This window comes from Stigmatopora argus, chromosome 5, assembly GCF_051989625.1.
Source record: "Stigmatopora argus isolate UIUO_Sarg chromosome 5, RoL_Sarg_1.0, whole genome shotgun sequence".
In the NCBI taxonomy this organism is placed as follows: Eukaryota; Metazoa; Chordata; class Actinopteri; order Syngnathiformes; family Syngnathidae; genus Stigmatopora; species Stigmatopora argus.
The window spans coordinates 11,211,512-11,224,242 of record NC_135391.1 but is presented as its reverse complement, the minus strand read 5'-3'; the positions used below and the strand labels follow the sequence as shown (position 1 = coordinate 11,224,242).

General features: G+C 39.9%; 1 protein-coding gene across 11 annotated transcripts in view; it reads left to right on the top strand.

The window, feature by feature from the left end:
* Nucleotides 1-12,731, top strand: part of pde4d (phosphodiesterase 4D, cAMP-specific) — a 128,515-nt gene that overhangs the window by 86,087 nt on the left and 29,697 nt on the right. Inside the window, exon 1 of one of the 11 annotated variants that reach the window (XM_077601546.1) lies at nucleotides 10,516-10,717. The exons of the other annotated variants lie outside the window; for them this stretch is intronic. Coding sequence (XP_077457672.1) covers nucleotides 10,590-10,717 — 128 coding nt within the window. The 5' untranslated portion in view covers nucleotides 10,516-10,589. Of the gene's footprint in view, nucleotides 1-10,515; nucleotides 10,718-12,731 lie in introns of those variants that run through there. 11 annotated transcript variants of the gene reach the window in all.

The following is a 12,731-nucleotide window of genomic DNA, read 5'->3' as shown; positions in this document are numbered from 1 at the left end:
ATTATGTTGCCACTTGAGGTGTGTTCATTGTCTCTAACAACTGGCAGAAGTGTTCCATTTGACAAGTTCACAACAGGGTTAGGGCTCGTTTAACAACAACAACAACAACAAAATCACCAATAACTACCAGGACTTCACTAGATGACAAAATGTATTTCATTTCAAATGTGACAGGTAAATATAGGAGATTTTTTCTTTTCACTTTTATTGTTGTCTCTTATCTTTTTTGTTTGATAGTTTTGTTCTTTTCCAAAAATCGAATTTTTACTGTGTTGTGTGGGGAAATTGCTCAACACAAACAATGCCGATATTTGCCTCTATTTCATTTCTGGCCCTTTGCCAGAAGCGTCTCGCCTAAATGCACCAGTAAAAAAATCCCAGTTTCAATATTTTCATTTGCTAACTTATTAGTTTTTCAATCGCTATGCTTGCTTGTAGCACCGGCAGGGGTGAATATCAGATATTTACAATTCAGTGGAGGCGCAAGATGCTTCCGTGTCGGGCTCTCCTGTCTTTCGTGCCGTTTTATGGTGATTCTGCTTTCAGTTTTAGATTTGATTAGATTAGATAACTTTATTCATCCCGTATTTGGGAAATTCCCTGTCGCAGTAGCAAGACTGGGAGAATACAGACACAGGAAAAGACATTTTAGACTTTAAAATAAAAACGGGTTGGAAGGATGAAGTCAGGCGACAGCATGTTGCTCTGCATGTCCTCACCAACATGTTTCACTTAATTTTTGACATAAATATTTTTCTTTTTTTTCAGTGTTTTTGTTTAACCTTTAATACCATTACTCGTTGTTTATACTCTACACTATCTGTTTTGTGGTCTGTGAGAACATTCATATGTCCCACGGGGTGCGCAGTGCAGCGTTAACCTAATTATGAACTGACTTGAAGCATATCAGGCATGTTTCTCACCGATATGTCTCAGTTTGTGTGCATGGGCGCTAACGTGGAATGCCAGTTTTTGCCCACAAAGACCTCTCTGTTTCACCTCCTTTTTTCTTTATTTTTAATTTTTTTCCCTTAAGGGGAAGCAACGACTCGCTTGACCAGGAAGATTGTTTAAATCATTGTGTTTATTATACTTGAAGTGTTTTACATCTGGTCAAAAATGTGCTTTATTTTCAAACTATCATGTTTGAGTAATCATCCACAATTTTCTTCACATATTGTTGCTATTGCATTTATTTTTCAAATTCTTCGTTCAGATGTTGCCCACAATATACAATAATACTCTAAATGAGGTGTAGTACAATTAGTCTGCTTGGAGGCGATTTTAACACTTAAAAATTATATATATAATCATGACAGCACATGCTTTTGGTTTTGAGTAAATCGAAAGTACGTATCTGACAAGCCATGCAGGAGATTTTCTTAATTTGCAATTCATTTGTCTTCATACACTCAACAGTGTGTTTTATTTGGATTAAACTTCGAAAATTAAGACTCAATCAAATGTCGATATGGGACTGAACTTGGAACGAAAACCTGCACCTACTACGGCCCTTTCTGGAATAGTTTGGGGACCACTGCTTTAATTATTCATCCTCATTTTCACATAGGAATGGCACATTTTATTAGAACACCTGGGAACTGTTTCAATTTGCAGGAAAGTGCCCTAATAGTGTTTCTTGCATTGATGAAAACAGACAGAAAATCCTTTGTGCATTATAGTAAATCAGGTTGTGAGTAGTCAGTCGAATAAAGTCACTGGAATGGGACAAAATGATTTCTCGAGCTGGAGACAACCCTTGAGGCCTTGTAGACAAAGTATATCAGTACATAGTATAAAATTAAACCATGACAATAGAAATACGAGTCTTTAGCCACACTATGTCTCTGATGGCAATGTCAGGCAGGGCCACATGACACCATACTTTAAAAAAATACCACTGCAAAAGCTCCCCAAAGCCCAGAGGCAGCTTTGACGTCACATCGATTGCAAATATCCATTTCTCTTTCAATTTGATTTATCTAGCCACACTGTCCGTACAGCAGCTGCTACACGCGGCAGCTCAATCTACCGTTCATCTCGCCTACAAAAGGAGAGAAGACGGACAGATCAATAAGGAAGACAGAGCACCGAGATAGCACCTGTGAGCTTTTGGAAATTAGCAACCTCACTGCGGTTTTGACTTAATGGCAACTGACTGACTGGGAATGTCTGATTGTATTTTAGGGATTTGAAATGTGGTTGATTTCATCACTTTGTTCCATTTTCCAAGTGACAGGACACCAAAACGCTACAAGATAATGTTTAAAAGCTATTAGAAAAGATAATTGGAGCCAGTGTTATGTCAGTGGAGTTTTAATCTCACAATGTGGTCCTCATCGTGAATGTCATTTACAATGGTGTACAACTCTGAAGCGTGGTTTTACATCATTGCATAATTAGTATGCAATATGTGAAACTACACTTCATCATCACAGTATGACATACTGCAATGATCAAAATATTGTGAAATTAACTGGCTGGGATGACTTTGAACAAAAAATTATTAAAATATGTTTCAAAATAGGACAGCTTTTAAAACTCTAATTGGAAAAATATATGATTACCTCATGAGGTGTTTATTATTACATCTCAGACACAAAATTAACAAAAAATAGTTTCGTTGCACTGTAAAATTACTAACACAATGTAGTGTCCAACTTGTAACTTTTGCAATGTGATGGCATGATGAAGAGATGAAGGCAACATGCGATCAGGTGGAAATTATCTTAATGTCTGGGAAATCTGCGGGCCATTTGGGGGCCACGTACGCCAGCCTTCAACCCAAACAAAACCTGAATGTGTTGAAGGAGGTGCTATCAAGCCTGGGTCCTTCCTGCACCAACAAAGGAGCCGTCCACTTCAATGGTGCCACTGCCGCTAATAAATGGCAATGAAACAAAACAATGTGGCATACTGCAGTTGTGCTTGCAGGAAATCCTCTAATAATAATATACTGACAATGACCTGCTCTAATAAATGGCAATGAAACAAACAATATGGCGCACTGCAGTTGTGCTTGAAGGAAATCCACTAATAATAATATACTGACAATGACCTGCTCTCCAAGGGCATCTCGGGCATAACCTTTGTCCCCATTATGGGAATGGTGCAGACATCTGCCAAGGCAAAATATTCATATACTACATTTTTAATGAAATTTAGTGGGAAATTCACCATAAATACTACAAACATTACAAGCCTCATGATTTTCAATATACTTAAATGTAAAGGTTTATTGGGCTGGATTAAAAATGTGACTACCATAGACGAGTATTTGAATTCACTTGTTCCGTGTCAAATACAAGTTTACATGCCAGCCACATTTCTTTTCCATAAGTAGATGTTCGGAAGATTATGTTGCTGCTCTGCTGCCATTTTCAATGTTAATGAGGCATCGCCACCAGTACATGGCAGCGATGCGCCTATTAAGATTTGAGATAGTCTACTTTGCTCCCACCAACCTCTTTAAAAAATATCAGAAAATGGTGGCACCAACAGGAAAGAAAGAGGCGGTGTTGTTTGAAAATACCTGCGTGTAATAGTGCCAGTTTTTAAAGAACCGAAAACCTTATGGCAAAATGAAAGAGTGGAGTCTTTGTTCGATTGCTTCGGCATATGCATGCATGCCTGTATGTAACAGTAGAACATGCTGTGTGTGGGTGTCAGTCAAAATGCTGTGGAATGGCTTTGAAAACAACTGCAAGTGTATGCGATAATGAATAGAGCTGTATGTTGCCCATAGTTTTCACACTAGCATTTTTCATTTTTATTCACAGATCACTAATGATAAAAAATGTCAACATACTAAAAAATCGTCATTTTTGCATGATCCTGCTCCAAAGCTAATAGCAATGGAAACCTCAGTCCCCTGAAAGAGGTAGTAATAAGAGGTTAGTAGACGGCCAGCTGCTCTGGAGCAATTGCGTCCCTTGTGGTCGGTGTCGTTGGGAGGTGGTGCCTGACACGCGTTCCGGGAATTGCCCTCATTAGCGGTGGTGCTCGGTGACGCTGACGATTTAGATGACGACAGTGTTTATGACTGGGCGTAATCAAAGACTTAGGAGGGCTTACAGAGGGAGTCCCCTCTTGTACCTGGCTGGAGCAAGTCATAATAACAGACTTGAAAGGTTCTACATTTCAACTTTCCTGCCTTCTTTCTATGGCTCACTTTTCCCCCCCAAAAGCTACCCTTAACATCCACGTTCGTACAAACATTTCGGACAAATGTTGAGCCAACGCTCTCCTGCATGGAGTTAGGTGTGTGCTAGCATATGATGAATTTAATTGGTACCTTTTCAGAAACACACTTGCACTTGTACAATCCCAACTGTTACATTTTTCATCCATCTGGTAGCACGGACTTGCACATTGTTAGTATGTAGAATCACGCTCATATCAGCAGATCGTCATTAACACATCATCATGATCGAGGGTTCAATTCCTGATGGGTTTTGACCTTCCGGTTTAAAGGCAGGTTTTCCTGCGTGGTTTTTATCTGGGTACTCCAAGATCTTCCAACATCCCAAAACACATGTGTGGTGGGATGGTAGAACTCTAGGTATGAGTGAGAGCGTGAATGCTTGCAATTGGCTGTTAGGGTTTACCCCGTCTATTGCCCTGAGTTGGCTGGGATAGGTTGCAGTACTCCATTGTGAAGATAATGAATGAGTAAGAAAAATAAAGAAGAGGAGCAATGTGGCCAGGGAGGAGTGTTGATTCAAAGGAAGATTCATTTGTAAATTGGAGCCAGGCCGTGAAGCGCTTTGAAAGGGATGAGGAGGCCCTTATATTTTATTCCTGGTTTTAGAGGAAGCCAATAGAATTGACAGAGGATGCAGTTGATGTGCTTTGTGGCAGGGGTTCGTCTACTCTTATCTTTCTCTTATCATAGCCATATTTTATGTGCATTTTAACATTAACTAAATATTATACTTTCCATATGAGTTGTGGCCTTAAACTCTCATTTGCTCTGCTTTTGGTTGGATTTATCCATGGTCCTCTCAAGCCCTTGTAGAATCGTTTGTGTTTGTGTGGATGCATGTGGACAAGAGCGCATTGCAGTGACCTGCTCACACGAACATGCCAATGTTTCGAGCTTATCTGTGCGCGTGTGTCTTGAGGAACATTCTGGATTTCCTAGACTGTTGGTGCACAATGTCAGGCAGTGCCTTATTTACACAAAAACACTTTCTTACAGTCTTATGAGGTTTCCCCAAATTGTTGAGACAAAGAAAACCACAAAATAGAAGTAGGATTTTGAGGGATTTGCGATGCAAACAGAGAGAAAGGGAGAGAGAGCAAGATTCCTGCAAGTTGTAGACCAGCATGTGGCTTCAACTCTCCCTCACACACACTTTCACTCGCGTAGTAGTGATGTCATCAAGGCTTTAATGAGGGATTACTCTGACATCACCGGGCCCACTGCCAGGTTAAACCTATTAGCTGCCCCATGTGCTCATGCTGTATTGCATCTCGAGTGTTGTGTGTGCGCGTGCGCGCATGTCTGTCTCTGTGTGGCCATGCGTAACGTTTAAGAGGCTTCCCACGTCCATTCATCTCTCTATCACTTTGCCACAGTGTCTAGAGAGGGAGCAGGTTTCACTGTTGTGTGCTGAGGACATGAATCCTGCATTAACTCAATGGTAGCCTCTCTGTGGCACTGTCACATCTGTTTCATTGTGTTCCTGTCAACTAGAATGTACACCTTTTGTTGGTGTTCTAAATCAAAACTGTCTTATTTTTATTATTACTATGTTAGGAATCCCAAAACATGAGAAATAATTTACATGCTCACCATTCTTATACTGTATACAAGTGCGCACATTGTATTTTGGATATTTACACCAAAAGACATGCAGCACATTAGCCGGTAAAAATTAAAAAACAAAACAAAAGACTCACTGGACTAATGATACAGCATTCAAAACACGGGGGAAAGCATTTTATGGTCGAGAATATTAATGTGTTTATGTAGTCCTTAATCCCAGAGAACAAAGGTTTTCACAGGCCCACTATTGACAAACATGATATGATCCCAATATACCCTTAAAACTGCAGGGAAAATGTCCAAACCGCCTTTAGAGAAAACATTTAAAAAAACATTTCCACTTCATGTATATTTCATTAGATTACAGTATATAAATTTTTAAGGGCTTCATCAAGCTATACTTTGCCAATAAATCTGAGAACACATTAAGAGCAGTTTATTGTCTACAATGCACAAAGCAAAAATCACTGTTAGTTATAAATCCTCAAATCACCACTGTGAGTGAGGTCAGTGGGTCTCGGAAAAAATGCAGGAAGCAATAATCACAGTTTGAAAATCAGACCATTTTATGTTCACCCACGTCTTCACCACCAATGGCATGGATTGAGTTTATGTTTGAGTAGTCTTTTTTTTATTTCACTGCATTATATTATTCCAATATTCTTCCCACTGTATTGTGTTTAGTAAATCTTTTCCCCCTATCATCATCCTCAATTTTGTCATTTCCTGCCCTTAGCAACTACATGCTGATTGGTCACCTGTACCTTTTCAAAGCTGCCACATTGCCAAGGCAACTACGTCATAATCACAACATGGGTGGAACAAACAAGGTAGGCAGGAAGTGCAAGACGATGGGAGTAAAAGAAATTGGCCCTTGTCACACTCTTTATTTCTTATCTTGAATGTTAGTCGTTTTTTGAACGACAGTTATGACATCAAGAGGAATGGATTTCTTAGCCACACTGCCGCTGAGTTTTCCTATAAACTGTAACTTTGCTCATTCACACACAATGCAAGATGAATAGGCAGTCTTTGTCACCCTGCTTTCCTGCGGCCTAGGTGCAGTTGCCATGGCAATCTGCTACCGCAGTTATTTTTTTCTCTTTTTCGTTTTTTTTTTACCTTTTTTTTAACCATTTTAGCCACCGTCGTCGCAGGAAATTCAATTAACTCTGACGTATGTCCGTTCTGTATCAGCCTGTCAGTTAGTGGTGAAAGACTGATGGGTGTAGGTATCTCCCCACCATAGTTCGCCTTAGTTGTCACTCACGATTATCTGTGGAGAAACAATTGTACAAAATGATACTGCACTGAATTGTTCTCTACATTAGATATGTATTCTGTCCGTCTGGCTTGGCTCGGCATATACTCGGTTCTCTGTCACAGCGGGGCTCAGTGCTTGCTAATTAAACAAGTTGGGAGGAGACAATAACATGCCATTTTGGTTGACTTGCAAACTACCGTTGACCCCTGAAAAATAAAGAGACACCGTAAAAGAAGATTAAACTAATCAGAAGAATGCAAGTTTAAAGATGTTCTTGTGGCTCTGCAGTATGGGCAAGGTTGGAGGGATCGAAAGCGGGGCCTTGAAGTTGGAGGTGGGAGCTCAGGGTATGTCATGTAAAGAACCTTGGAAATTCTCAACTGCTCGTTTTAACTTCTGGTTTTGGAACAGAGCCAAAGAGCAAATTACTGGACCCTTTTCTCCATCTCTTTGAGCTTCTGAAGGGCTTTGTCTACAATGTCATATATTCAGGTAAATAGGGTAAAAAAATACAGTATTTTCCCCACAAGGCTCAACTAAAATCATTTTTTTCAAAAGCCGCAGTGCGCCTTATAGTCCGATGCACCTCATGCATGGGTCAATATTGGTTAATCACTGAATGATATTCCCTTTAGCAAAACTCCATCTAGTAGATGTATAACACAATCCCGTATCTACTACTACTACTACTCCTACCACCATTACTGTGGTTGTTAAGGTCAAGGAAAGTTGCAGCATCCACTTACACAATCCTCCGGACGTAGCAGCGAATCATTTAGAACTCAAAGAGCCAGTTTTTGTTGAGCTCCTAGTATTCAGCTGTACTCAACATTCTTTCTTTTAACGCCAAGCTGTGTCTTAATGTCTGGCACTCTGGCTGCAAATCACCTGTGTACACACAAGTCTGCACTTAATGTGCGGACTCTGTCCGCCTGCTTAGTTTCATCATGCATTGTTTAGCATTATGTCTGCAGGTAGCACTTTATGATGCCAAGTTTCACACATGATTACCTCTACCGTGGTCAAAAGATGTAGTGTGTTCAGTGGTATACAATTAAAGTTGACAGGGTCTACAATCTCTTGCCTACATTTGCAACCTATATCATGCATATTTGTATGAATCTGCTTGGGTTCTCGAGAATAACTACTACTTCCGATGTGCAATACATTTCATATGCAGCTGTCCATGGATTGGTTGTTCGAAGAAAGATACGTTTTACCAGTAGAACCCATCATTGGCAATCTGCAAACAGTAATACATTTTATAATGTATGTATTGCATCAGTGCAAGTATTTTGTCACCTCTGGTGAAATGGGGGCGTATGTCAAGCACAGCAGGAGACCAAGTGACGGCACTATCATCCGAAACGCTCACAGCGTAGGCAAAGCATATGCATGATTTTTGGCGATGCGCAGGAAATGGTTGTCTGCACCCACAGCGGCATGCGCGTCACCTGTCCGACATGCTTACCCAAGTCCCTACATGGGTTCTGGGTGCGTATGCCAATGTCACAGGGCTCACCAGCGTCACAACAGCATTGTTATGCACACCAACTTACAAGCATGATCCATTGTTACGTGCTGAGATTCATAGTATTGTGTTTGTTTCTATGTGCACAGTTGATAGACTTGCTAAATAGGCTTAATTTAAAAACAATGAAATATTATCATGTGCCCTATGTTTGAATTTCCAAATCATGTAGTTTTAAAGATTTATTTGCAGATAATTAAGTCATAATGCAGGAAACAGTATTCGTGTTTTTTGATACCTTATATTGATTTTATTGATTGTTTTATGATGCCGCTGTTATTCTCTGACTTTTTTTTCTTTTTTTATTCTCTGACTTTTTTTTCTTTTTCTAATGACTCACTTGAAGGCACAGTACAGTAGTGCTGTACTACTGTCTTCTATTGACTCATGCTCGCTTCTGTGTTACGAGACTTCCCTCTGTTGGTCGAACATTTCAATTGCCACTGTTAAATTGAGATTTACTGCCCTCATTATATTCAAATAGCTGTCGTTATTGTCTACCTGGACAAGATTTATATTACCATTGTCTCATTGTTACGTTTCTGATTGTTTTAACTGTTTATTGTCAATATCCTTCACTGGGTTTCTTTAAAAATTAGTTTCAATAACTTAATTTGCGGGTGCCCCGGTGGTTGAGTGGTTAGGACATTGGCCCCACTGTTCTGAGGTTGAGAGTTTGATCCCAGGTGGATCCTCACTGTGTGGAGTTTGCATGTTCTCCCCAAGCTTGCGGGGGTTTTCTATAGGTCATCCATTTTCCTCCCACATCCCTAATCCATGCATGCATGCTCTAAATTGACCCTAGGTATGAGTGTGAGCGTGAATGATTGTCCGTTTCCTTGTGCCCTGGAATTGGCTGACCACCGATTCATGACCATAGTAAGCTGGGATTGGCTCCAGCACCCCCGCTGCCATTGTGAGGATAAGCGATTCGGAAAATGAATGAATGAACTTACTTTGCTCCTTTACATGGTATATAATATAGACCATGTGTCAAAGTGGCGACCCGGGGGCCAAATCTGGCCCGCCGCATCATTTTGTGTGGCCCGGGAAAGTAAATAATGAGTGCCGACTTTCTGTTTTAGGATCAAATTAAAATGAAAAGTATAGATGTATATTAAATTTCCTGATTTTCCCCCTTTTAAATCAGTAATTGTAATTTTTTAATCATTTTTTCTGTGTTTTTAGTTCAAAAATCATTTTGTAAAATCTAAAAAATATTTAAAAAAAGACCTATGTTTTAGATCTATATAAAACTGAATATTCAGGGCTTTTAATCCAGTTCTTTTAATAAAATCTAAATATATCTAAAATGGTCCGGCCCACGTGAAATCAAGTTGACGTTAAAGCGGCCCGCGAACCAACCCGAGTCTGACACCCCTGCTATAGACAAACATTGTATGATCTTTATATTGATTTGTTAAAATGAGGCTTTTTCTCCGTATGACAAACGTTTAGAAACCTCAGATGGAGGTACACCTCAAGTTAGCTGGGATCATCTCCAGCAGCCCCACACCCCCAGTGAGGATGAGCAATACTGTTGACGAGTTTCACAATTACATCCAATTTCAAACATTTTCCTTTGCTCCATTTGCAAAAAGTATGGGTATCTCAAAGGGTTCCAATAGTTAGGCCAAATCAGCTGTTGATCGTCCAGTTTGGAAAAAATAAACGTGCGCGTGAGTGATCATTTATGGACAACAAGACTTTAAGGATGTGTAAGTGTGCCCATGCAGCCAGTCTAGAACATTAGTCAAAAACATACTTGATTATGAGCTGACAGATATGATAAATTAGTTTGCTCTGGATTTGCACTTTGCACCTTTGCTATTGCATCCCTCGCTCTCTCTCCCTCTCTGTCATCTTTTTTCACTAAGTCACACCCACAACCTCCCTCAATCTCTCCAATTTTCTCTCCTCCTCCTTTTCACTAAACCTCCACACTGAAGCCAGAGTCGAACCAGGCACACTTGGTTGGTGTTGGAGAAGCCCCCCGAGCTCCCTGAGCCCCATTCCTCGTCAAGATGAGTTTACCGGTCAACTCCGAGTACCTATCGCTGGAGAGGATAGCGCGCTATCGTCATGCCTGCTCCAATGGCTCGCCCTACGCCACCAACAAGCCCATCGACATCAAACCTCGTGGCCGGAGAGGGTATGCGAGGGAAAGGGGTGGGCTAAAAGGAGTCAAGAAAGTTGTGCGTTTGCTTTGAGATCCTCAAAGTCAGCTCGTACTTTAACCAATGGCTTTGCTTGCATGCTTTTGAGGCTGTTGAGTTCTTCCACCTGTTCTAGTCTCTCACTGTTTACTTAACAATGTATGTGTCTGAGTGTGTCTGTGTGTAGGGGTGTTTTGTTCTTGGAGCCCCTGGCTAGAATGACCCCTCATAAATATACAATTTTGGAATAGATAACTGATGAAACAAAGTGGATCTTATAGATAAATGAGTGACAAATAAGATACCAATGATAACTCCAACACCAACCTCAAATTTTACCAAATGAAAAAAACAGCACTTTTATTTTGCATTGGATATTTTCTTTTATTTTACTTTATTTTATTGGTACTGGTAATGAAGGAGTGACATAAACACTCAAGTATTTGTGACTTAATCTAGCTTAGGTGAGGGGCTCCTGTGTTAATTTTTTTTAAAAATATATTTTTAAAAATGTGGTATGAACTGAGATGTGGAAACACTGACGACATATAACAATGATAATATAAACCAAGTTTGCAAATCATCTTAAGAGGGAAAGCATAGCTAACTAACTTGCTCAAAGGCATTGTCAAATAGAATAGTTGAAAGTGTAACAAGTCAGCAAATGTGATGATTTTAACAATTTACCTTAAAATAAAAAATAAAAAGCTAATGAGGACTGTCTGCACTTATCAAGGCAATTAATGAAATCTTGTTTTTAGATGAGCAGACTTGAGTCCACAAACTGCAAACCTTGCCTTTCCTGTCATGTTGCTGCATCTTCCTCTGAGTGCACACGCTTGCGTGTGTATGTGCGTCATATTCCCATTTTCCTTATTTTTGCTTTTTCAGACAACAAGGTTAGCAGCAAATGAACACTCAATCAAGGTATGCGGGCGCAGCATTCGTAATTCGAGCACTCTGCATCCATTAGGGCCCCGCACAGAAAATTTTAAGACCTTATTAGATCTATTATCATGCCGACATATTTTTGTTAGCAGCACGCATGCACTCTGTGACCTCAAGCAAACAACAATAAAAAATCTTTTTTTTTAAATCAAGCAAGATGTATGAATGTAAAAACCACATATTTTATTGGATCTGGTGTTTTTATGTGTGTCAAGTACAAGTATTTGCATACGAACTTAAGATAATGGTCGTATAGACACAGATATGGATGGAGCTTTGTCAATAGCACGCCTTAGCCATCTGTGCCTGCTGCATTTTATGCTTTTTATATATGTCCGCGTTTACTTAAAGCAAGCTCGCTCAGTTTTGTCGATTGATTTTTTTGTCGCTTAAATATGTGCTGCAGCCCTTTTATGGCTAGGTTAATGCTGCACTTGCAGAATAATCAGCACTAGAGGGCTGTCTTGTACATCAGGGTGGGCACGTGTTATTTATTTACTTATTTTACATTATGAGGAGCCACATAAGGTTAGAAACTCCTGAAGGTAATACTGATTTAATTGACATGATTTCATATTTTTCATTAATGGATTATTTATTCAATTCCTTTTTACTATGAACATTATTGGTTCAAATGTTTTGGGAGCATCTCATAAAACGACATTTGAAGTTGCATTGTTGTTGTCTTTAAGAAGTTACTAGTATAACTTCATTCATTCATTAGCGATAACTTGATGCGACTGGTCTTGACAATTGTGACTTGACTCCACTTAATCTTGTGATTTGACTCGACTTTCCTACAATAGGAAGAACTTGGGACTTGACCCTCTTGTGATCCGTACCAGAAGGACTCATGCAATTTTCTGAGTGTGAGTCGTTCCTATTTGGAGAAGTGCCATTGTTTTTTTTTTCCCTTTCCTTTTGACCCGAGTTACCCCTGGGGGTGGTCAACAGTAAAGTGTTGTTGTCGCCCAACATAGTGTGTGACGTCTCTTTTGCATACCAATCAGTCCTATGGCCAAAGAGCTAATTCCAGCCACACCTCCCCTGGAAAGAACTCAA